General features: G+C 31.8%; 1 protein-coding gene across 3 annotated transcripts in view; it reads left to right on the forward strand.

Moving 5' to 3' along the window:
* Nucleotides 1-24,282, forward strand: part of LOC145258152 (protein CDV3-like) — a 55,023-nt gene extending 30,741 nt beyond the window's left edge. For all 3 annotated transcript variants that reach the window (XM_080115942.1, XM_080115940.1, XM_080115941.1), the window contains 4 exons: nucleotides 9,996-10,075; nucleotides 13,633-13,790; nucleotides 22,269-22,479; nucleotides 23,355-24,282. In XM_080115942.1, coding sequence (XP_079972068.1) covers nucleotides 9,996-10,075; nucleotides 13,633-13,790; nucleotides 22,269-22,479; nucleotides 23,355-23,445 — 540 coding nt within the window. In that variant the 3' untranslated portion in view covers nucleotides 23,446-24,282. The remainder of the gene's footprint in view (nucleotides 1-9,995; nucleotides 10,076-13,632; nucleotides 13,791-22,268; nucleotides 22,480-23,354) is intronic.
* The last annotated feature ends 623 nt before the right edge of the window (nucleotides 24,283-24,905 follow it).

Here is a 24,905-nt window from a genome sequence, read left to right on the forward strand (position 1 = left end):
CAATGCTGGGTCACATCGTAAAAATTTACCGATTTCTGTATAGCTGTTTAAAGAATAACAACAAACAAATGTTCGGAAGATTCTAAAAGGCAAATAACTCTAAAAGTTTTTTAAAAACATTTGATGTTGGAATAATAATTCCAAATAAATTAAATATGTTATCAATATAATTGTTTAAAATTTATCAAACAATCTTTAATAGAACACTTAAAACAATTCTCTTGCTAGAAACATTAACTAAGATACCGCTATTTAATAAAATCGATTTTTCTTAATGTCATATGCAAATGACATGATCTCTTAATTGTATCTAGTTTGCAAGTTTCTATATATAGAAATAAATGAAAGAGTTAAGTAAGGAACCTTTTGTATATATTAATCAAATTGTGGACAAACAGGAATATGAACTTATATATAATTTGTGGATGATTACTGAACTCTTCTTGGATTTACCAAGCACCATACCTAATACAAACCTTTTATTCTTTTCACATTTATCTTTTATTCCTTGTTTAGAATAAAATATTGTAAATTTAATTCTACAATATTGTGACTTTTTACTTAGCAGTTTCATGAGTTCCAAATCTCAGCGAGTATTGATCAGAATTTGACAAATAAAGGCTTGTTGGAAAGGTAATGACCTGAATGGTGTAATAGGCTGTGACATTTGCCCTTAAGGTTACACATTAAGAGGATCATCCAAAACTATTTTGGCACTTTTTTACAACCATAAAATGTTTCACTCGGTCATTTATTTTCCTAGTTTTGTATATGAATTACAAAATATTTTATATTTCTCCAAAACCTCTGCCTTAGAGGGGAGACTAAAACTTGCTGCTATGGTTTCAAATGGTCTAAAATAACAGCAAGGGGAGACTTGATTCCAAATAATTCTCATATGTTATATCTCCCCTCTTTGGTTTTCACACATAAAGTAAATTCACAGTGGATAAGGATTATTTGATACTGGAGATATTCATAATCGTACCTTATTTCCAAAAGAGGGAGATATAACATATATATATATATGTAGAGAGAGAGAGAGATAGAACAATATTAGAAATGAATAACACCAAATATTTTTTTATATAAAGCTGCTTAAAATATATGAATTAGGTATACATATGGCTGTTTGGGTTGTTGCTCTCCATGTATTTCAAAAGATTGTATTAATATAAATAACTATGAGCTATTTTGATGGAAAGATTTGATTAATCTCGTAATCTCTTTTTTTTTTAATATAGTCATAAAATATAACTTAAGAACATAGATGCATGTATATTTAAAAAGGCATAGTAATATTTAAAGAGAAATTATTTACAATTCAAACATTTTCTTAAACTTATTGGCCAGTTAAATAAACACAGTATCATCAAATGACTTGTAAGTGTTGAAAACAAACCAAACAATAGCAACAAAGTTGCAGAAAATAACGTAAAATTTGCTTTTGGTCAAGTTTAAAATTTGTAACAATTTTTCGAAAAATGATCGAGGACTATCTAAAATTATTGCATTAATATGCGATTAGGCTATTTAAAAATAAATTTTGAAATGTGTAAAATGCATCATTTTTTTTGCTGTGCAGTACATGAATGTATTATTTGGCTTGGTCAGACTACCATTATCTTGGGTGTTATTCTCGCAACGTTTTATGTAACCTCCGACCGTCATGTGCATCTTGATAATAGATCTTATTGGTGTATTAGAAGGATGGAGGGGGGGGGAGAACAGTCATAAATATGGTTAAATATATTTTGATTTATGGAGATTTCGTATATATTATAATTATAAAAAAAACAAAACTTGAGACATGGGTGCCATCTTATGTTAAAAGGGGGGAAAAATGTATGGTGGGTGCGTGTAAGAAAGTTGGGAATTTTAAAAGATAGAGAAAACGTTAGTAAAAGAAAAAATGCTGCTTGCTGGGTACATTACTTGCAAACGTTAAGTTTGTAAGCAAACCCGCTATAGATTGGATGAAGATGTCACCCATGTTATTACGTTGCAAATTTATCTTAAGATGAAACCATCCGAAGAATACTATCAATTCTCATCTCAAAAATTAATAAATATTACAGCACAATGATTTAAAATTGTACATTTTTTTAATATCCCTTTAAATCTACCCATGCAGCTCTATACAAAAAAAAAAAAATCCACAAGTTGGTTCAGTATGAAATTACGTTTTTCATCAGTAATTGTGAAAATTATTTCATCTTAGTTTAGATAAGTCAACGTATCCTTTTAAGATTCTGTTGCTTGGTAACGCTAAGTTAAAAATCTAGGAAAAAATTCCGAAGAAGGCTCTGTTTTATGGTTTTTGTAAAAATGAAACAAATTTAAATTTTGTTTTTAATTTTTTTTTTTTTTTTTTTTTTTTTTGTACCCCTAAAAACGAAAGTAATCGAAAGAATAACATTCAACAATTGTACTTTTTATGTATATAAAAAACGAAAGATTTTTTATAAAAATAAAATTTTATTAACAAAGAAAAATTTATTTTTTAAACGAAAAGTCAATTTGGTATAACTTTTTGGCATTTTTTTTTTTTTTATACAAAAGTCCAACTCCCTGTTCACATTGGAAATGTCAACTTTTATAGGTTTTCGGGTATGCTTACAATGAATAAACACCCCAACCTCCCAATGTTAAGAGCGGCTTTCGGAATAGACACCCCAACCTTGTCAGCATATCCAAAAACCTATAAAGTTGGCATGTCGAATGTGAATGATGAGTTGGACGTAATGTAAAAATGTACAGAATTTTAAATGAACGAAATTATAAATTGTTTCATTTTTACAACCGTAAAACAGTGCATTCTCCGCAAGTTTTACCAAAATCTATTATACTGCAGGTGATTAGATTGATGTGCATTTAAAACATTGTAGTATATACTAAAACATGAAATATATGCCAAAATAAACTTTAAAATTTAATTCTTCGATTATGTTATATAAAAACAAAACAACTTTCAATTAAGCGCTAGCTGTGTGTATTTGGCATTGTTGTATGGAAACATTGTCTGACGGCGGGATTAGTCACTATTTTAGATACACTGAGTATCTGAACTTGTTACAAAATGTGACCATGTTGGTTTTAAGGAAGCATAAAACACATCCATCTTTGTCTATGAAAATCAAGCGTGAACTAACTCTCGTAGCTTAAAGGGGAAATAACTTAAGTAAACTTCTGCTTTTAAACGTAACTGGTGTCAACTATTAATAATTGAAAATAAATTAAATATAAATTAAAACAACCTTAAATAATATTTATAAATAGAACAATTAAAACGATTCTCCTACAACAAATGAGATCAATCTAATTATTAAAATATTTTTTATGTAATATGCAAATGAAGTTATTCATTGAATGTAGATTTCTTTTGAATAAATAGTATCTATCTCTATATATATATATATATATTGTAATTTTTATTTTATATATATATATATATAAAAATAAAAATCATGCTGGAATAAGTGTATTTTAGTCTTTTTTCGGTGTTAAAAATTTGTGTGAAACAGTGCACCTTTTGAACATTACATTAAATTGTGAACAAACAGGAGTGTGACTTTATTATAATAGATAATTTATTAACTGAGCAGGTTTTCAATCTCTCATTTAGCTTTCAAATAATACAGAAATAAAGATTTTAGTTATGCATGAAGAATGTCTAAGCAGATGTTCCAGTTCTTGAATTTTGGAATAAAATCAAAGAATAAATAATGATCAAGCTTATTACCCCAACTGATTGTAGGTACATCTCTATCATTTCTATGGATAATACTCAGATTAACTAACCAAATCTTACAACTATTGAATCTTGTATTCTATTGATTGTGCATAAAAATAGTATGATCAACATTTCTCATAAATATTTACATGTTTGTTCATGATTGCTCATCATAAATAATATCAAATAAGGCGTAAAAAGTTTAACTTGAGTTGTCTAAACTCTGTTTTGTCCTCTGACAAAGTAATTCTTGCAGGATGTTGAGTCGTGTTTGACGGGCAGTACCAGAAAAGCGCTGCATGTGGAGTGGCTATTTTGAAGAGTATTTTTCTCGTCGTTGGTAATTGTTTCAGTTTCCATAATTTTCCATAATGTACTCATGATCTCCTCAAAGGTAACATTTTTATTTTTTTATTCATTTCTTTTGATAAAAAAATTAAATGTACCACTACACGCACACGGGTTTTATTTAAATAGTTTTTGATTTTGAAGATTTTTGGGACATCAAAGCAATTTGCATCTTATAGGTGCCTCAAGATTCTGTTCTGAGCCCAATTGATCTTCAATCTATATAATTATAAAACTCAAATGACCTTGTAACGGGTGTTGTAGCCCAACATCCGGTTTACGACTTCTGGTTGCGCATAAACCCATAATAATCTTGAAAATAAAACGTATTGTTTTACTGTGTACGTTTTCAGCATCCCAATTTTTTTTTTTAGCATTTAAATTATCTAAATAAACAATACTTTCTGCTTTTTATTTTATTTTTTTACATCGTTCGTTTCCGTATTACATTTAAGTTATTTTAACGCAATTTTCTTACAAATAAATATACTTTTTACCCGTTGACAACCATAAGAGCATTTTACAACAGCGATTTACCCACCGCCTTTTTTTTTTTTTAAATTTTACTGTCCATTTTTTTAATACACTTTTCTTAAATGTTCATACATTTTCTTCTACACTACCAACATAACTCCAAAAATGTTTTTTAATTTGCATTAAATAATCAACGCAGCAATAAAACATTGTTTTACTGTGTACGTTTTCAGTGTCCCAATTTTTTTTTTTTTCTGCATTTAAATTAAGATATATCAAAATTTAAGTATTATGGTATCTGTTCAGTGCACATTTACCAATAAGTATGGCAAACCAGTTATAATTCAATGGTTGTAAGTTTTTTTTCCAAAAATAAACAATTATCAGCAGAACGACTTGTAGAAATCTATCTATATTCATTTTAATATACTTTCATAGAAATGTTTGTCACAAAAAACTATTTTCTTTACATCACAAGTGTCATGCTCATACATTAATTCCATAGCTAATATAACATACTGACCCAATGGGTCACGAGTAGTCTAGTGATCTCTAAAAATTGCATTTTTATCATTCAACATCTATGCAGATGACACTAGCATCTATAGCCTGCAATGGTCAACATCTTCCTGATTCTTTTCTTACCTTCAGCACGTGTTGCAATGGGGAAAGATGGCTGGTTAATTTTAATGCGTCCAAAACTAAGCTTCTATCTTTTCACTACTAATACGCTTATCCCTGGTTGGCCCCAATTATAATGAACTTGCCAGGATGTTTGGAGGTGTGTGCTGAGCACCCCCCCCCCCAAAAGTGGTAGTAGGCAGGCAGGTTCGAACCTGTAGCGCGAAGGAGGAAAAGAATGTTAAACAAAACGTGACATCTTTGCCGTTGCGTCCATCGCCAAACCGAAAGGTGCAAAGGTTTAAATTAAGGCTAGTTAATCGAAAAGAGGGAGATGATGTTCGAAAATATTGGTGAAAAAAGTGACCCCCCTCCTTGTAGAAAAGTGCCCAGTTGAGGGTGAAGGAATTAATGTTTTTAACCAATTCTTCAATATTTGTCCAAAGGGTCGACCTTCAAAGCGATAACGAAAGTTTTAGGCAGATATGCGAACATACATACATACATACCTTTTAAACAGACAGGTGAGATTTATATTATAGACTAGCATGGGTGCCAGGCGTTTCCTGGGTGTTTGGAGGTGTATGCTGAGCAAAAAAGTCAATTTTTTAAAACTTTGGCCCCTATTATGACCCCTTAAAATTTATTGTTTGGGGCTCAAATCAAGTTAAGTTAGATCCATATCCAAGGAACCTATATCTAAAACTTTAAGTGTTGGAGGAGTTTGGTAGAGTTCTCAAGTCAAATCGTTGAACTTTGACCCCTTAACAGCCAAATTTCTGTCCGAAAACCGATCACATAGATTTTCCCAGATCTCAGTACCCTGTATATCAAATTTTGAGTCTGTAGACTTAAAGTAAAGTTATTCCGAAGGAACAGACACATGTTCACTTTTATAGATATATAGATTGCTCATCTTGACAAGCTTCTATAACTGACCTTCACTCCTGACCTAAAATGGAAGTTACATTAGATCCATTGCTAAGGTCGCCAGGAAAATGGATCATTCTACTGCTCCAGAAACTATCTTTTACTTGTATAAGAGCCAACTTCGTCCTAAAATGGAGTACTGTTGCCACATCTGCTCAGGGCACATTTTATCTGCCTTGACAGGGTACAAAACCAGCTTTTACATCTGGTGGTGGTGGGTGTCCTCTTTTGCCTGCTACCTCTTTCTCACAGGAGAAATGGAGCGAGTTTGTCTCTGCTCTGCTCAGTCTAGCATCTATGGCAGATGCTAGACTGAGCTTCAATTTATGTAAAACATTGATGGCAAACACTTGTAGAGTTACACCTGTTAATAATTTCCTTGTCTAAAGCTAAACAAATTCCATGTGCAAAGTTTATTTCCTAGAACTATCCATCTGTGAAACATAATACCACAGGGCTGCTTCCCAGCTGACTATAATGTGGTTGTCTTTGTCTAGCATAAACAAGTTTATGTTGAGCTATCTTTGTAAATCAGTTTCTATCCAATTTCCACCATTACCGATCCTCCTAGTTTAATATCAACTTTTATCCTAGAGTGGCCTCTGGGCCGTAACTTCTTTAAAAAAAAAAAAAAAAAAAAAAAATCAATATTTTCAATCATTTAATTTAACAAAACAAATGATGGCATTGTATTTTGTCACGCAAGCAATCAATGAGGACTGATATCGTGGTACAAAAATACAGTGTTTATTTAGAATTAAACTATTAAAAAAAAATAAAAATAAAAAAAACCTTGGTGTACACACTTGTCATGGAACAAAGGTTTCATATCTCCAAAATCACGTAAATTAATAGTTTAATTTTTTTTTATTATATATATAGGATTTTTTTTTTTTTTTAAACAACTTATAGCAATTTTTAATAAATTATAGGCAGGGCTGATTTTGATATTTCGAATTGTCTCCCCTTTATTTATGAAACGTGGATCAAAACACGTCTTTGCCATAAAATTTGATTTTCTTAGTTTAAAAAAACAAACTAATTGATCAATGTATATGATTTTTGGAATGACGTCTGATTGATATGTATTGCAAAGTTTTAAAGACTTTTCTATATATATATATATTTTTTTTTTTCAAAATAGTTTTACTTCCAAATAAGCACTAAAATACTGTTGGATAGCATTATGTTTGATTTAAATGTTTAACAAATGTTGCTAATTTTGTTGCTGTATTGTTTTCCAAAGACCTGGACATTTCTTTGGTTGTGCAGCCTAAAAGTTGTTGTTGAACTCTTTTTACTTAAAATTGATTTGAGTTCTGATCAAATTTGATAATGTGCATGTTTTGAAGGCATTTATTTAAACATTTCATTTCTGTGACTGTTAGGATAGACCATGATCAAGGAACGATAACGATTTTCTGTTTCTGGAGGAGTTACCTCCCCTTTCCCTTTTACCTCTGTTATGAGAGCTCTCGCGTTGGAGACAAACTGGCAGGCACCAACGAAGAATGACTTTGAATTTGGGTAAATGAAGATGGAGATATCACTTCAGTTTGTGATAGTTGTGACACACAAACTCGAGTCGTATCAGACTAAATTTTTAATCATTCTAGGTATTTCCTCATTGTGTAAATAAAATGTCTACATCAAGTCAGCTGAGTAATCCTCATTTCTTCCACTGCTTTCTGTCATGTGCTATACACACACACACACACACATCTTTGGGCATAATCTTCTGCAAGGCATTAATAGTTATGTCTCAAAAGATATGGGGATTTGAAATGTGCCCAAGATTTTTGGAACACCCTGTATAATGTCTCGGGGGAGGGGGGTCCTTGTCTCTACTAAGCCTTTGAAGGCTTTTTTAGCTTTAGTCCAAGCAGAAAATCTACAATTGCAATCATTCTGATTAGAGCAAGTCTTTACAATAATGGAGGTTTTTGATAAAAAAAATGATTTACCTTTTCAACTAGGAACAAAGTGTAGTACCCGTTTCGATAGCACACTTTTTCCTGTCCTTGGTCACTGAATCCTACAGTGCAGTTATTTTTGTCCCAATCCAAATTCGTTTTTAGAAGCTATATCCCCCCCCCAAACACACACACATCAAAACCGACCTTGAATCTAACTCTACCCTTTTAGAAAGACAATTGAATCAGAATATTATTCTACTTATTTTATGTAAAAAAAAAAAAAAAAAAAAAAAAAAAAATGTAAATGTGCAAGAACTCTTCTCTCAATACACTCTGCTTTTTAATAACTTTTTTCTGGGTTATTTTTCTTTTAAGCTAAAATTATCATTGGTTCTGTTTTAATTATTTACTAATTTTTAAATTATTTTTATTTTTTAAAATCTTAAACAAGCCGTATTGCCACTTTGTTTTAAGGGGCGACTATATGGGATCATGTCTAACGGTATTGTGAGAAGTTGAGTAGTGAGATATCTGCTCACATTAATTGCATTTAAATTTCTGCATAGTAGTACAAGCAGGAAATGGAGGAAATTCCAAAGTCTGGCAGTCTGCAAGAAGAAGTTATTAAAGTAGAAAGCTTTCTGGCATTTAGGAACCTGAACAGTGAAGGAATGGTATTTTGCCACTTGTCAGATTAGTCGGGAGTATGTACATTGAGAGGGCACAAGTATTATGAGTTTATCAGAGCACGTTCCATTAGTACCTGTAAAACAGCTGCATAAACCCAACATGGTGATTAGACAGAGGCTGGAACTTGACAGATAGTGTGGGACTTGTTAGTTGACTCAGTGAGACTAGTAGAAGCACCTGTCTGGATGTGGTGACTTTGTAGAGGTATAAGTTACTCCTAAGTGGGAGTTATTTTCTAGTACGGTAGAGAGCCCACCTTCTTTGCAGCAGCCTTGGCAATGTCTTCAATGTATTTGTTCCAACTCGTGTTGCCTGTGAATGTCAAGCTGATGTATGCAATTCTGGCAATTTATCATAATGGAATTTTTATTTTTTAATTCAATTACTTTAATAATGAGAAATTGGAAAATTTGCTCCAATGTCTAGGTGCAAAAAAAAAAAAAATTAACAATATAAGAAGCAAACTATAATTTGAACGTTTTTGTAAGACTTTTCTCTTAAAGTATGCCACAATATTTTTTAATGCTGAGATTTGAGAAAAATAAATGAACATGAAAAATAAATGCCTTCATTAAAAATTTTCTAAGTGTGATATACACAACAAGAACTCGTCTTCTACCACATCTGTAAAGAACATCTGTTTCTTTCTCCATGCGCCTAACACCAAATTACTATGAATGGAGTTTCTTTACAAGAACTTCCCATCTGTAAACACGTTGCCACAAGATTGCTTCCCTAAGTGTTGAAACATGGTAATTTCCAAATCTAATCTCAAACACTTTTATAAACTCTTTATAAATCATCAAATTTTACTTGTTCCCTTCATTTTTAATCTTCATATTACTCCTCGTTTAGTTTTCAGTCAATCAATCGATCTTAACTCTTATCCTCAAGTAGGATTTAGTTGTAAGTGTATGCTTGTTTAAAAAAATAAATTCAAATATATAGTCGCCATTATCTGCATACTTTTAATTTTTATTGTATTCTATGCTCTTTTCTTATATTTTATTTCAATAAATCACTTTACAATAGAAATGCAGAGGAACAATTTGCCATGTCACTGCTTCTGGTGGCAGACATGGCAGAAGTTATAAACTAAGTTAGCTGACTATAACTGCTGCTGTTTATTCACATATACTTTTGATTGCTTTTATACAGAATTACTTCCTCTTGTGTTACTATTTCTAAAAGTGAAACGGACACTGTTATATTTTGGGTTTGAATTTTAATTTTTTTTTTTTTTTTTTTTTTTTTTTTAATCGTGAAATTTTGTTTGATTTCAGGAGGATCTCGAATGGAATGACTATGAACAAGAAACTGAAAAAGATTACTCTGGATTGAGGATACAAAATCTACAAATTAAGTAAGCAGTTTTTGTAATCAATATTGAAAATCTATTATCGCCCTGTAGTTAGAGAAACCATTTTTATTTTGAGGAGTGATTGGGTTGTTGATTGAGCGTTTGATTTAAAACCTGAATGTTGGAGTTCAAAAAGTTCACTACTGCCTGACCTCTGTCAAACTAGCATTACAAGCGTATGCTGTATTTTTGTGGACATCGGCAATATTACATACCTAATATGTCCAACAAGTCATCTTTTTTATTTGTTGGTCAATTTTTAAAAGAATTACATTGATGAAAAGAGAATAAGCATTCCAATGATAATTTATTTCGCTTTTATGCGTTCAATATTTTTATGCTCCAAGTTAAAAATGAAAAAAAAAAAAATGGTAAAAAATTACAATAGCTAAAAAGGAAACAGTTTTTTCAATGTTTACATTTTATACGTTACGTTTGGATACATATGCACGGGGTTAAATTTGATTGGATATGGCTGAAATTTTACAGGCTATTTAAACAAAGAAGTCCATCTCTACTGGTGTTTGATTTATATTTTTACGACCGAGCAAAGTTGACAAAGAATATTTCAAAATTGATAAGATAAATCGGTATATATCATCCATTTTTATATAGACAAGTTTCAGAATTATTTTCATGTATAGTATGTAAATATTTGATAATTATTAATTATGCAGAAATTTCTTTAAAATGCTATTTTTTTTTTTTTTTTAATAGAAATTCAAATCGCTTAAAAGGAAACAATAACTGCGATGGTTAGCTATGCGTATTGACAAGTTTGTATTCTCTTATTTGTCAGCGTATTAACGAGTTTGTATTCTCTTAAAAATAGAAAACTGCTTTTTCTTTCAAAATGAAAGCAGAAAAGTTTCATTTTTTTTTTATTCTGGGTTTGTCAATTTAAAAAAATTATTTTCAAGTTTTTCAAATTTGATTTCCAAACAATACTATTTTGTTGTTTTTAACGCTTTTAGTACACATGCACTAAAAGCGTTAAAAAACAACGAAATGTACTAAGTACATGCGTTTTGATTTTAGTGGTATAAAAAACAAAGACAAATATATAACAAATAAGATACTTGTGTACTTATGCTACCATACTGAAATAATGTTATTTAGAAACCCATTCTTAACATGGAAGGAAGAGTGTTTTGTTAACTATTCTGTATTTTCATCTAACAATTGAATAAAATATATCGTGAAACTTGAATTTTTTAACTCATTGTCAAGACCTTTTTTTTTTAATAAAATACCCCCCCCCCTTTTTCTTTTTTAACTGAGATATCTAAATAATTAGGTGGTTCGATAAAGAATTTCATTGTGATGCATTTCGTAAATTTTTACCTTGTTTCCACTTAGTCATTTTAAAGAAAAATGTTAATCTTTTAAGGTTTTTCGGGTATGCTGAAAACGAATATCACATTTAAATTTTCCGTAAATACCAAGATGGCCACCAGCAATAACATAAGAAATTCCATTACTTAATATCTGGAAAACTACTTATTTGCGGAAAATTTAAATGCAATATTTGTTTTCAGCATACTCTAAAACCTAAAAAAAAATCATTTTAAATGTTAAGGTTGAAACAAGGTAAAGAATTACCGTTTTACCTGCATATGAAAAATTTTCTTCGATATATATATTTCTGAGATTAATTCATATCTACTCAATTTTTTTTTCTTTGAGGAGAGTAGTAAATACTGGCCATGAATGCTCTTTAGGCATTCAATGGCTACACCCAGATTAAGCTCTCCTTTGGTGAGGAGGCAGGAAAATGCCTGCTCTCAATAAAGCTATATTTAATACCACTATAATACTTTTGTTCATGAATAGACACCCACTGTATGATACCATGCTCCAGTTTAATAAAAATTGAAATTTTTACATCTGAATTTATAATTCATGGCTTATGGTAAAGAGATATACATCAGATTTGACTGCATAATCAGAAAGAGCACAAAATTTTACATAAGAGTGCCACGTTTCATAAGAATAGCTTAAAAAATAAAATGGTTGCGAAATTACCGAATTTCTTGAAATGTTGAGGTTCGTAATTTAGCCCACTTTTTCTAAAGAAAAATGTCCATGGAAAAGCGTAAATTTTGGCACTTAAAATTCTCATAACTTTTGAATTACTAGTTGTATTTGCATAACTCTATCTCACAGAAGAGATGTTGCGAGTTTGTCTCTGCTTTATCGTTATTTTCATGGAAAGTGTTCGACTGAGCTTCAATCTATGGTCCCCTCTCGCCAAACTTTCACAAGAAACACTAGGCTAGCTGAGAACATTCTCAGTAATTTTCCCCCCTCTTTATCTTTGCCTAAACCTAAACATAGATTCCATGATCAAAGCTTCTTTCTTAGAACTGCATGACTGTGGAATTGTCTTCCGTTTTCCTGCTTTCCAGCTGTCTATAATATGGTTGTCTTCAAGTCCAACGTGAACAAGTTTCTGATGAGCCGTTCCACTTAAGTTAACAAATTTACCGAACTTCCATTACTATTGATTACTATATTGTCCTTTTGACTACTCTACACTCTTTAACCCTTATCCTTGAGTGGCCGATCGGCCTTGATAAGTGGTGACGCCTATGTAAAAAAAAAAAAAAAAATTCAAATGGTATTAAGCATCTTTTTACATAACTCTTTTCATGCAACTTGGAAAAATAACAATTATCCGAAAAGAAAAAAATCATGCTACATGTACTTTGGAATATAGACTTTTGTCATTCATATATATATATATATATATATATGTAATAGGAACTTAGAGTTTGTTCCTATGGACTCGAAATCACCTGGGCCGATTTTTATGAAATCTCGTACTTTTATGTGCCTGGTATTTGTATCGGAATATCTTCTATAAGTATTGATAATCAAAATCTGATGAAAAAAGGAACAGGCGATTTAGACTAAATTTAACACTTTACACAGCCTAATATCAGGAGTCCATTTGAGAAGTTTTCTTACCACACAAACTGAAAGGCTCAACATATGAAATCAACAGTAAATTCTTTGATATAACAGGTGCGCCTTCAAAATGTTTCTATTTAGAGCAAAATTGGAGTATGATACTTTACTGTTGCATTTTAAACTTTAATTAAAGTCATTATCTATAATAATTTTATAAAAACAGTAGGTTCTCTACAGTGCAATGTGGACTGAGAGGCATGTGAGCTTTCTCCTGATGTACTGCAATGGGTCTCTAACTTCAGCAGGCAATCAATTCGATTGAAAACTGGGCGAGGTCACTGATTTCGATAGCCATAAAATAAAGGAGTGTGAAACATTTGTTGATAATCATTCAATCCCGGGCAACATTGAATCACCCTGCTAGTACACATGTCTATTTGTTAGATGTAATGCACAGGCAATTCTAAATATTAAACAGACTAAATGTAAATTTGACATTCAAGTTATGCAAAGAACAAGTTTAAAAGGTTTATCTGATGTCGCTCGAAAAAGTAAAAAGTATTAAGATTTTTCCTTTTTATGACGGTTTAATTTCAGAATGTTTATTTTTTTTTTAGTTTTCTGACCAAAAACTTTTCTAATTTTAGGCCTGAAGATGATGATAGTGTAGAAAATGATTTCAATACTGAAAATGACGAAAATAATGAAAACGGCGGAGAAAAACGTGAAAACAACAGTGGACCGTGGAATAAAAATGGACGGTCAACAACACCACCTCCTCAAACTGCACCCCCAGTGTCAAAAGGTCAGGAAAAAATTCTCTTGCTCTGTGTTGGTTTTCGTTTTTTACTCTTGTAAGAAAGCATATTAATGTTCCGTTGTTTTGTTTGCGTATTCATGTGATTTGTGCCTTAGTGACACTCTATGGTTTCCGTCCTGCTAGATCTACAGCAGATGTGCTTACAGTTATATCCCATGGGATTAGCAAATTTCTCGACGGAGGCAACTTCTCTAGGGCAATTTCTCTTGACATATCAAAGGTATTTGATGGGTATGGCATAAAGGTTTACTTCACAAGATCTCCAGCTATGGTATAGCTGGAAATGTCTTAATTATTAAATCATTTCTTTCTGACAGGTTCATAAGAGTAGTGGTTGATGGGCAAAAATCACAAGCTCACAGTATTAATGCTGGAGTCCCTCAGGGGTCCATCCTGGGCCCAACACTTTTCCTGATCTACATTAATGATCTTCCAAATCACATCCTTACATCATTTGTAGACATTTTTGCTGATGACACTACCATTTATGGTAGCACATCTAAGACAGTAAACGACCAAGTTCTCTCCGATTCTCTCTCCTCTGATCTTGAGCACGTGGTACAATGGGGAAAGGAGTGGCTGGTTACTTTTAATGCATCTAAAACCAAGCTTCTCTCTTTATATCATTAACATTCTGATCCACATCTGGCATCAATTGAAATGAATGGCTCTCGTCTTCAGGAGGCCTCAAGTTTTTTACAAAAACGGTCCTCTCGTGACAATGACCGATTCTACGCATGCGTCAGATGACGTCATGACCTGATATACTTTAAATAGTTGAAAAACCGAACAAATTTCGTGAACGTCGCCTTAGCTCGGTTGGTTAAGGCCTTGGTTCATTATCTAAACGGGTTCGAATCGTGAGATTTTTAAAAAAATTTTTTTAAATTTTAATATCGAAACAGGCTTATTTAAACCATTTTTCACGTGTTCGTTTTTCCGTTTTCATCGTTCGTTTGCCTTACGTTAGTGTCCCCCCCCCCTCCCGCTTAGTGTTAACGTTATTTTCTTTTTTTACTTCGCTTATAACAAACAAACCTACGGCGTCGTCGTAACGTTCGACTTCCGGCCGCGCACCTGTCAATTTGGTTCTTAAATAAATTCAAACATCTTTCACTAACTCATTCTGGCTGGCCGATTTTATTTTCAAACTTCGCCTCAGGGCTTCGGGTTCGATCCATCCCCCCCCCCCCACCCCCCATTCCTCCGAGTTCTTTTTTATTTAACACCACACACACCTCCAAACACCCCGGCATCGCCGAGTACCCCCCGCTAGTCTATAATATAAATGTCACCTGTCTATTTAAATGTATGTTTGCCTAAAACTTTCAACAGAGGCAACGGATTTTCACGAGATCGGTATAATTTTGAAGCTCGACTCTTCAGGCGCAAATATCGAAAAATTGGCTGAAAACATTAATTCCTTTCACCCTCAACTGGGCACTTTTTTCTACAGGGAGGGGGTGCTTTTTTTGCCGATATTTTTGAAAGTCATCCCCTCTTTTTGATTGACCAGCCTTAATTTAAACCTACGTCACTTCCGGTTTGCTGATGGGTACAACAACAAAGATGTCACATTTTTTCTTTTTTTCGTGGTACGGGTTCGAGCCTGCCTTGCTTCTACCACTTTTTTTGCTCAACACACACTTCCAAACAACCGGGCAACGCTGGGTACCCAGGCTAGTGTTCTGTTATATAAAGGGCAAAATGGGCGCGCGCGTTTGTGTATGTTCACAAAAGGCTTTTTGTGTCGGGCTTCTCGCGTCGGTTAGATTCCGGGAGAACTTTTTTTATGCTTTCTAGATTATAATATCGCTGATTTGCAAACGGACATCGTCTATTATTTTCTTTGATCAAGGTTTAAAAAATTCCCTCGTTTCAAGTGTTTTTTAATAAAGCGAAACTAATCGAACGCAACCGACAACTCCTGGCCTTCGAGCCGGGTAATCTCTACTGTAATTGGTCCTTGGTCAATGTAAGAGAAACCTTTCATATTGAGACAATTACTATTTATTTAGATACTGCCAGAGTGCCCCCGTTTTTGGGGGAGCTGGTTTTCCCCTACGTTAAAAATGACCTTATGTCTAATTTGCTTTCGTGGGGAAGCAAATAAATACCACAACAGAAAGCGAAAAGCTTAACTGGCTGTCAGCCAGGTTTAAAAGCAACTTTCATTTCTGTGCCAACTCCTTTAAGTGATTTACCAACTCATTGAATTCACTGTCCTCTTTGGCGTGATGGTTAACGAGGAAAACTAATTACCCTATGTTTTCGAGTTCAATCCCACCATTCTCTCTCTCTCTCTCTCTCTCTTTAAAAAAAAAAAAAAAAAAAAAAATTATTTCATCTTTGTATCAATATCCTTCACCCAGGCAAAAGTTAATTACCAACTCATTCAATTCACTATCCTCTTTTTTTTTCACGTTCTTTTCCTCCTTCATGGTACGAGTTTGAGCTTGCCTGCCACCACTTTTTTTTTTTTTCTCAACACACACCTCCGAATATCTGGGCAACGCCGGGCATCCCTACTAGTCTCTTTATTAATCCTAATTTGTATAATTTTATGTATTTAATTTTTAAAGAAAGAGGGCAAGAATTCAGTGAATAATAATAAAAAAAAAATATATATATATATATATCTCATCCAATGTTTCAACCCTCCCACCTTTTTATGTGTGTGTGTGTATATATATATGTATATATATATATATATATATATATATATATATATATATATATATATATATATATATATATATATAAAGGCGGGAGGGTTGAAACATTGGCGATCTTGAGCAAAATGGAATAAGATATAAGCTCAGTTTTCTTTTCACACAAAATATACAGAATTTCTATTTCACTTATGTCAATTTAGTAAAACAAGTTTTGGCATTGCTTATGAATATTTTATTTACTAAAACATTTTTTCTTTTTAGCTAGCACTTGTTTATAAAGATGGCTACTTTATTTCTTCTTTCATTTATGTGTGCTTTTCACGTGTATGTCCATGAGATTTTTTATTTTTCACTAAAACGGTTTAAATAAAACTCCATGATAATAAAATAACTTATAGGGTTTGTGTAGAAGACCAGTTAATTGCCATACATTATAAACAAACAGATTAACATGTTCTTTAATACACCAGTGGTGCATGTGAAAACTTTTTCTTCTGGAATTAAAACATTTTTTTTTATACTTTTGTTCACATCAAACAAGGCATATTGTACTGAAGCAGTAAAAATTAATACAATTAAAATAAATTCTTCATTAAAAAAAAACAACTTTTTAAAATTTTATTTGAAAAATAAATATTTATCTATAAAAGAAAATATTTAATGGGGGGGGGATTTGTTTTAGCTTTTTTAAATTTCAAATTTGAATGAATTTTTAATTGCATATGTTCAAATGGAGAATAATTCCTCGTCTTTGTAGAGAAAAAAGAAAATAGTCACTTTTAGATGATTCTCATAATTACTTTCTGCAATGTAATAATAACAAAAGGACTTCAGGTTGATTCTTCAGACTTTATTCCGTGACTTCAAGTTACGTAACTTAAGTGCAAAGGCCATTTATAACATAGGTTGTGGTTTAACTAGTTAGCGCTCATTCTTTTTCTTTTTTGACCTCAGGATAATTCACCAAATTTCAGCAACGTCTCTATTTTTCAGCGAGATCTACAGTTAGTCATAAAACTTAAGGAGTGTCTTTCACATATATTTATTGCCTTATGTATATTGGCTACACTCTCTCGGTTTTAAGTATTTTGTGACAATTAGAATGAAAGGATAAAATTTGTTTAATTAGTCAATCAAAAATTTGATGGTCAATCATCCTTATAACCAACTCTCGTATTTGTATATCATATGAATGCCCTGTAACTATCCTATATAGTAAAATTTCGTTGGAGTACGAGGTGCCTTCAATAAGTTTATAGACTTTTCGTCTGGACACTTTTATTGATAGTACACACAGGAAACTCTAATCCCCTTCGAAGTAATCTCCTCCAGCTACAATGCCCTTGTTGTACCGTTCCAACAACTTCTGGAAGGCCCCGTGGAAGTTCTCTGTGAGCGTGTTAATTACCATCATCACAGCATCTTTTGTCTCCTAAGGACAGCCTCTAAGGTTTTCCTTGAGCTTAAGGAATAACTAAAAGTTAACAGGGAGCAAGGTCTGGACTAGAGGGAGAGTGAGGAATTGTCTTGATGCCTATCTTCGTCAGATAGTCTGTGACAAGGATGGAGTTCTCTGAACACCCTTGAAACAAACTTTGCGCAAATCTTCTGCATCTTCGGTTCCTCCCGAATAATTGTAGTTTCCACACTGACACCGAACTGTACACTGTCGACACACAATGGTCCTTTTCCATGAAATTCTTTATTTGGCCAATGAACTCGTGTTCTGAATTCCTTACTCCTCCCAACATCCCTCACAGACTCCTTGCCTTTCTCTTATGCCACTTAAAAACTGATGCTTGATTCATGAAAGATGGTCTAAAAAGTCTGAAGCATTTCATGTGTTTCTGTGGCATTTTTTTCCAAGCTTATTGCATGTCATTCTAATATCAGCAATACCACAACCATTTTTTTTTATTTTTATTTTTTTTTTTTTATTGAATAAACTCAAATCAAGCATTATTGAAAGGAGCATAAAAACAAAGGAATAATATTTTCAGTTTTTTTTTTAAATCGGCTCATGAGAACTGGAGATATGATCATTCAAATTCTCAAAATGTGGTTCACTGGACATTTCGTCTTAAGTCAGTTCTATTCAAATGTATATAAGCTTGTGGCTGAAAATGGTAGGAAATGTTCACAATTTACAGACTAACTCCTCTTTAAAAAGTTGTATCTTTTAGATCTTTTTAAAATATTATGATGGAATTTTGAACGTATTATAATACCATGAAAGTTCAATTGGCATTATTTACAACCATCTCACTTGGAAACTTACGGACTAATTAACATATTCCAGTTTCATTTTAAGTTTTAAATAGAAAAATCATAAAAACGGCTAAAAAAAAATCATAGGAAGTATTATTCTGATGGACATTATCATGTGTCATTATCATATCGTGAAAAATCCAAGATGGCGACCAGGAAATCCAAAATGGCCACCATGATACGATTCAAAGAAATTAACAAAATATGGCTTATAGCATATCAAATTAAAGGAAATTGTGTACAGATCAAAATTGTTTTCAAGTACATCAAACTAATTAGCATGCTAATTAACCTAATTAAGTTTTGTTTTAACAACGTTAAATAGAAGCATGATAAAAAGTTTTTTTAAAAAAAGAGGTAAGACGTTATCATGCAAAATATTATGAACATTATCATTTGTCATCATTACACTGAAAAATCCAAGATGGCTACCATGACATGATTCAAAGAAATTAACAAAATATGACTTGTAGCATATCAAAGGAAATTTTGTACAGATTACAATTATGTTTTCAAGTACATTAAACTAATTAGTATAATTAAATTTCATTTTAACGGCTTCAAGTTACTGTGACAATTATTGGGTGAGTTTCTACCACTATTTTGTATAATTTTTTTTATTTTTAAGTCATTATCAAGACTTAAGACATTGTAGCCATTTGTTTTCTTGTTTTCCTGTAACGCTCGACACTACTTTTTTTTTTTTAAACAAACATTTACAACACCAAAAATGTGAGGTAGGTAGAAGAGTAACTTGCCTTTGGTAACATTTGTTATATTTTTTTATTTTTTTTATTTTATTTTTTTTATTTTATTTTTACCCTCTGTGGATTATAAAACAAACTCAATAAAAGTTATTCTTTTACTTTACTGGTTAAGTGGTTTGTATGTTTTAACTCATTTAAAAGCATGGTCATTGTTGGTCATTCTTTTTCAAAGAATTTTTAAAAAATATTTTCCTTTCCATAATTAAAAAATTTGTTTTCTAAATAACAAAAAATACTTTAAGTTAGTTGACAAATAATTTGTTTAGATTTTTTTGTGCACGTCTCGGCACACAAAAATTCTCGTTCATGTGTGATTGTCACTACTTTTTATCTACTCATGCATAAAGTTTTTATCCAATTCTTTTCAAATTTTAGGACAAAAGAAATTAATATTTTCGCTATTAAATAGCATTCGTACACAGTTTCTATCTTTACTTATCTTTGTACTACAAAGCGTTAACTTTGAGGTATTTTATTTGCGACTTGAAAACCAAGAACAGCAAAAAAAAAAAAAAAAAAAAAATGTTCATTGTTGGTTATTTAAAAACAAAAAAACTCTTTTCCTGTCCATAATTAAAAATGCCAAAAATGGAAACGCCATCTTTTTTTTTTTTTTTTTTTTCGGGCACCTGTCGTCTAATAAGAGGGAGCAATCAGTATTTTAAACTATGACTGAAACATGAAATAACAAAAAAAAAAAATTACTACGTGCCTGAGCATAGTATAAACACCCCCCAACCTCCCCATAAGAACGGCTTTCGGAATAAACACCCCTCAGCCTCGAAAGCCGTTCTTAACATTGGGAGATTGGGGGTGTTTATACTACACTGAGACACATAGTAATTAGTTCTTTCCGGAACTAATCATTATCTAGTTTAATTTAAAAAAAAATTTTTTTTATTTTTTTTTTTTTTATTTCATGCTTCGGTCATAGTTTAAAATACTGATTTCTCTGATTCTTACTACAGGTGCCCGAAAAAAATGGTGTCTCCCTTTTCGGTGATAATCTGTAGTAGTACCTTAAAAATTTGTTTTCTAAATAACAAATAAAATGAATACTTTATTTTCGTAAGTTAGTTGACAAATGATTTGTTAACAGATTTTTTTGTGCGCGTCTCAGCACACAAATTCTCAATGTTTACATGCAGTTTTTTTTTTCTACTTTTATCGATTCATGCATAAAAAGTTTTTATCCAATTCTTTTCAAATTTTAGGTCAGAAGAAATAAATATATTCGCTATTAAATAGCGTTCGAACACAGTTTATATCTTTACTTATCTTTGTACTACAAAGCGTCAACTTCGAGATATTCTAACTTTTGACTGGAAAGACGTACGTATTGTTCAAATTCCAGAGCAAAGACAATTCTTTTCTCTAATTAAAACAATTAGAAATGTAGTCGATGTGTACAACTTCTGCTTCCAGTATTTATGTGAACACACCCCGACCGCTTGTTTGCAAAAAGCCATCTACCACAAGCTGGCATACTATGCTGGCATGTTTCGTCATTAATAGTCTGATTGAAGTGGTGAGTTCTTCGAATATACAAATCACAACAATATTAAAATATCATTTTAAAGTAAATTTTATTGTAAATCAAGTTATATAAGTTTTCTTTTGATGGACGTAGCAGAAATTTATTTATTACTGATTTAAAGACTGAGTGTCAAATTCAGAAGTGTGTGCCTTGTCCGGCGCTGAACGTTATGGTGTCTGGTATAGATACTATGTCCTCATACCCAGATTGCGTTTTTGAAATTCACTAGCTGTGACTATCGGGCTTTAGTAGCGTGTATTTTAACTCTTGCTGTAGCTGTTCATTTGAACCTGAAATCGTAGAACTTGGTCAGTCATCTCATAGTATGTATAGCATAAACATGCTGAATTTTAAAGTGTCTACAATTTTCAATGTCTATACAAAAAGTCGGGAAACTTATTGAAGGCACCTCATAATTTTGCTCATATAATACTAGCAGTTCAACCCAGCTTTGCTCGGGCCCTGTTATAACTGTATGTGCACATATATATATATATATATATATATATATATGCTTGACTCATGTCCAGGTAACCTACATCTAAAATTTCAAGTGTTTTGACTCAAAATTGGCAGAGGAGTTTTGTAGTCTGGAAAGGGCAACTCTTTCAACTTTCAGCCAAATTTTTGCCCAAAAATTGATTAAAAAGCTTGCTGCATATCTGAATACCCTTTATGTAAAATTTCAAATGTTTAAACCAAAAATTGGCTGAGGTCAATTTTTTTTTTAAACTTTGACCCCCGAATCAAGTTAAAAAGTTTGATCCATGTCCAAGGAACCTACATCTAAAATTTTCAGTGTTTAGACCCAAAATTCGGGGAGGAGTTTGATAAAGTTTTCAACAGTCAAATCGTTGAACTTTGCCCCCTTGACAACCAAATTTCTGGCTGAAAACTGATTAAAAAGATTTTCCCAAATCTCAATACCCCTTATGTCAAATCTCGAGTCTGTAGACTGAAAATTAACAGAGTAGTTTGGTAGGGAAATGTACACACACACAGACAATTTCACTTTTATAGATATATATATATATAGATTGTATTTTTTGGTAATGTTATGTAAATATCACTATTGTGATGCGCAAATATTTGAAAAATGATTGTTGTAACTTAACATTTTTTCTAACAGTAATTTTTCCAGAAAGTTCCAATTCCAAATTTTTAATTTAATATTTAATTTTTTCTTTTTTAAATTTATTTTTTGCATCATTTTCAGAAGAAGCACCGTCTCCAAGTGAAGAAGCTCCAGCTCCAACTCCTCAAAAGAGTGTTGGTCGTTACATTCCTCCAGGACAACGTGGCCAGAGCTCTAGTAATATGACCACAACAGAAGCCAGGATGGCTAGAATACGAAATTCAAAGAAAGAGGCACCAAACATTCATTGTGAATTTGACTTTCCTAGTCTTGGAGGGGCAATAAATGACAAGTAAGTTGGCTTGTTGTGTTTGATTTCAAAACATAAGATTAAATTGCAAGTCCCTGACTTTTAACTTTTGTCTTGAAAGGCCTTACTTTTGTTAATCTTAAATTTTTGAAAATATGAAAAATGTCTTAAATTATTTATATTCAGTAAAAATTTGTCGAAATATTAAAAATAAAATAAAAAATACTATTAAATTATTTTTCAAGTATTAATAAAAATATCATTAAAATACTTTCAAATATTGAAAATAAAATTGAAATACATTGTTCTGAAATTGCACTGTAGTATTGTGATAAGGATTGGTTATTTGTATTGTATTCTTCGAACTACTGTTCTCATCTTGAATGCCATTCTCAAAACATTTCGGTTGATCTAACCTCCAACCTTCATTAGGTGTATCTTGTCAAACTCAGGAATCTGCATAGAATTTCAAACGGAACCTTTTATTTACTTCACAGGGGTAGCATGCTCTTGTTCTGTCAGCCATGACTGGATAAAGGTCCTAAATAATTTGCAATCGTGTTTTTGGTCACCCACACTGAGGATTCAATTTCAGGAGAATATCACTTTTACAATTGATTTTTTTTTTTTTTTCCAAATAAACTAACCACTGCAGAGTTTGACAAGATACACCTGAAGAAGGTCGGTGGTTACATCGACTGAAACGTTATGAAAAATGATACTTAAAATGAGTCCAACGAATCTAAGTAATACCATTATTTATTTATTGCGGTTAAATTTTAGACTTGCAGCAACATATATTGCTGAAAAAATAGCAGTCAGTAAGAATCACTTAGTGAGGGTTGTAATGCTTTGTGCATAAAAAAAATGACTTATTTGTAAAGAAATCTAAATAGTTAATTTTTCTTGTTTTTCAGTGACGATCGTGTTCGCAGTGGCAATCGCAATTATGATGATCAAAGTTCACAATTACGACTCAACAATAAGTATAGAGCTCTTCAAGATTAGATTTAATAAATGTTACGCATTTAAGATTTGGATTAAATATTTGTTTAAAAGAAAAAGGATTTAAACTATTACATTTCTTTAATGGCGCATATAGCCTGTGTTTCGGTCAACGAGTCCTTCGGTACAGTTTAAATAGTGAGAAATGTTTTTCGAAGAAAAAATGAAGGCATAGATATGCAAATTTAAAAAAAACTTTTTTAAAATCTAAATCCTGTGCAAAAAAAGTATATTTTTCACTTTCATATATTTGACTTGCTCTTCAAATAATAAAGGAAGGTCATATTGACTGTAACGTAAGCTATGAGTCATTTAAAAAAATGTGATATAAGAAATATTTAATTTTTCTTATATTGAACACAAACAATACATATAAAAATAGCTGGTACACAACAGCTTATATAAAAATACAGGGTGTGATGTACCAAGTTTTGCATGCAGAATATTACTAAACAAGTGATTTTGTTCAAAGAGGCAAGTATAAGCTAAAAACCAGTGGAAAAAATGCGGCTCCTACATACTTAGTAGCATTCTTAGCTTATGTCCAGCCCTGTGGACTAAATAACCACTTGTTTAGTAATATCTATACAAATAACACACACACACACAAAAAGCAAACGATAAAACAAGCAAAAAAAAAAATAAGCAAAAGGCTGTTTTATACATAATATGCTGTATACTGTCTGAAATAAATTTCCATTATTAAAAACAAAAATATTTTATGGAAGATATGCAAAAGCAGGGACTTAGCAGCCTCAATGATGACTTTTTTTTTCACTGACTCCTCAGCATTGCGTGAACTCTGATACTTTTGCAAATATAAAAAAAGTTTTTGGTCAATGGAGGTGTGTGTATTTGAAGATAAAATATATAATGTCGTGAAGACAAAATACGGGTTTTTATTACTATACACATATTCGAAAAGGTTGTCAAAAACAAATATGTAACATGTTATCAAAGGCAAGATAAGTTACCTAACTGGATAATTTTCTAGTGTTTTTATTTAATGTAACATGTTTATTCAGCTCAAAAAAACAGTGTTTACTTGTATATCAGAAAACTTAAAATGGCGCCGGACTCTCTAAGTTTGGGAAAATGAGTTTAAAATAAAAAAAATATATATATATATACGAAATACTGTTAGAAACTCATTGGATATGTTACCGTGCCATAGGCTGACATATATTCAGTGGATTTTTAACAGTATTTTGTATAGTTTTTTATTTTTAACTTATTTTCTCAAACTTAGTGTTCAGCAGAGAGTCCGGCGCCATTTTAAATTTTCCAACACATCGGTAAACACTGTATTTTTTTCGAGATGAATAAACATGTTACATTAAATAAAAACAATAAAAATTATCCAGTTAGGTAGAAAAGTAAGTTATCTTGCCTTTCATAACATTTGTTATATATTAGTTTTTTGACAACTTTTTCGAATCTGTGTATATTAATACAAATCCCAA

The sequence above is a fragment of the Euprymna scolopes genome, chromosome 33 (genome assembly GCF_053919585.1).
Source record: "Euprymna scolopes isolate OS-2025 chromosome 33, ASM5391958v1, whole genome shotgun sequence".
Taxonomy (NCBI): Eukaryota; Metazoa; Mollusca; class Cephalopoda; order Sepiida; family Sepiolidae; genus Euprymna; species Euprymna scolopes.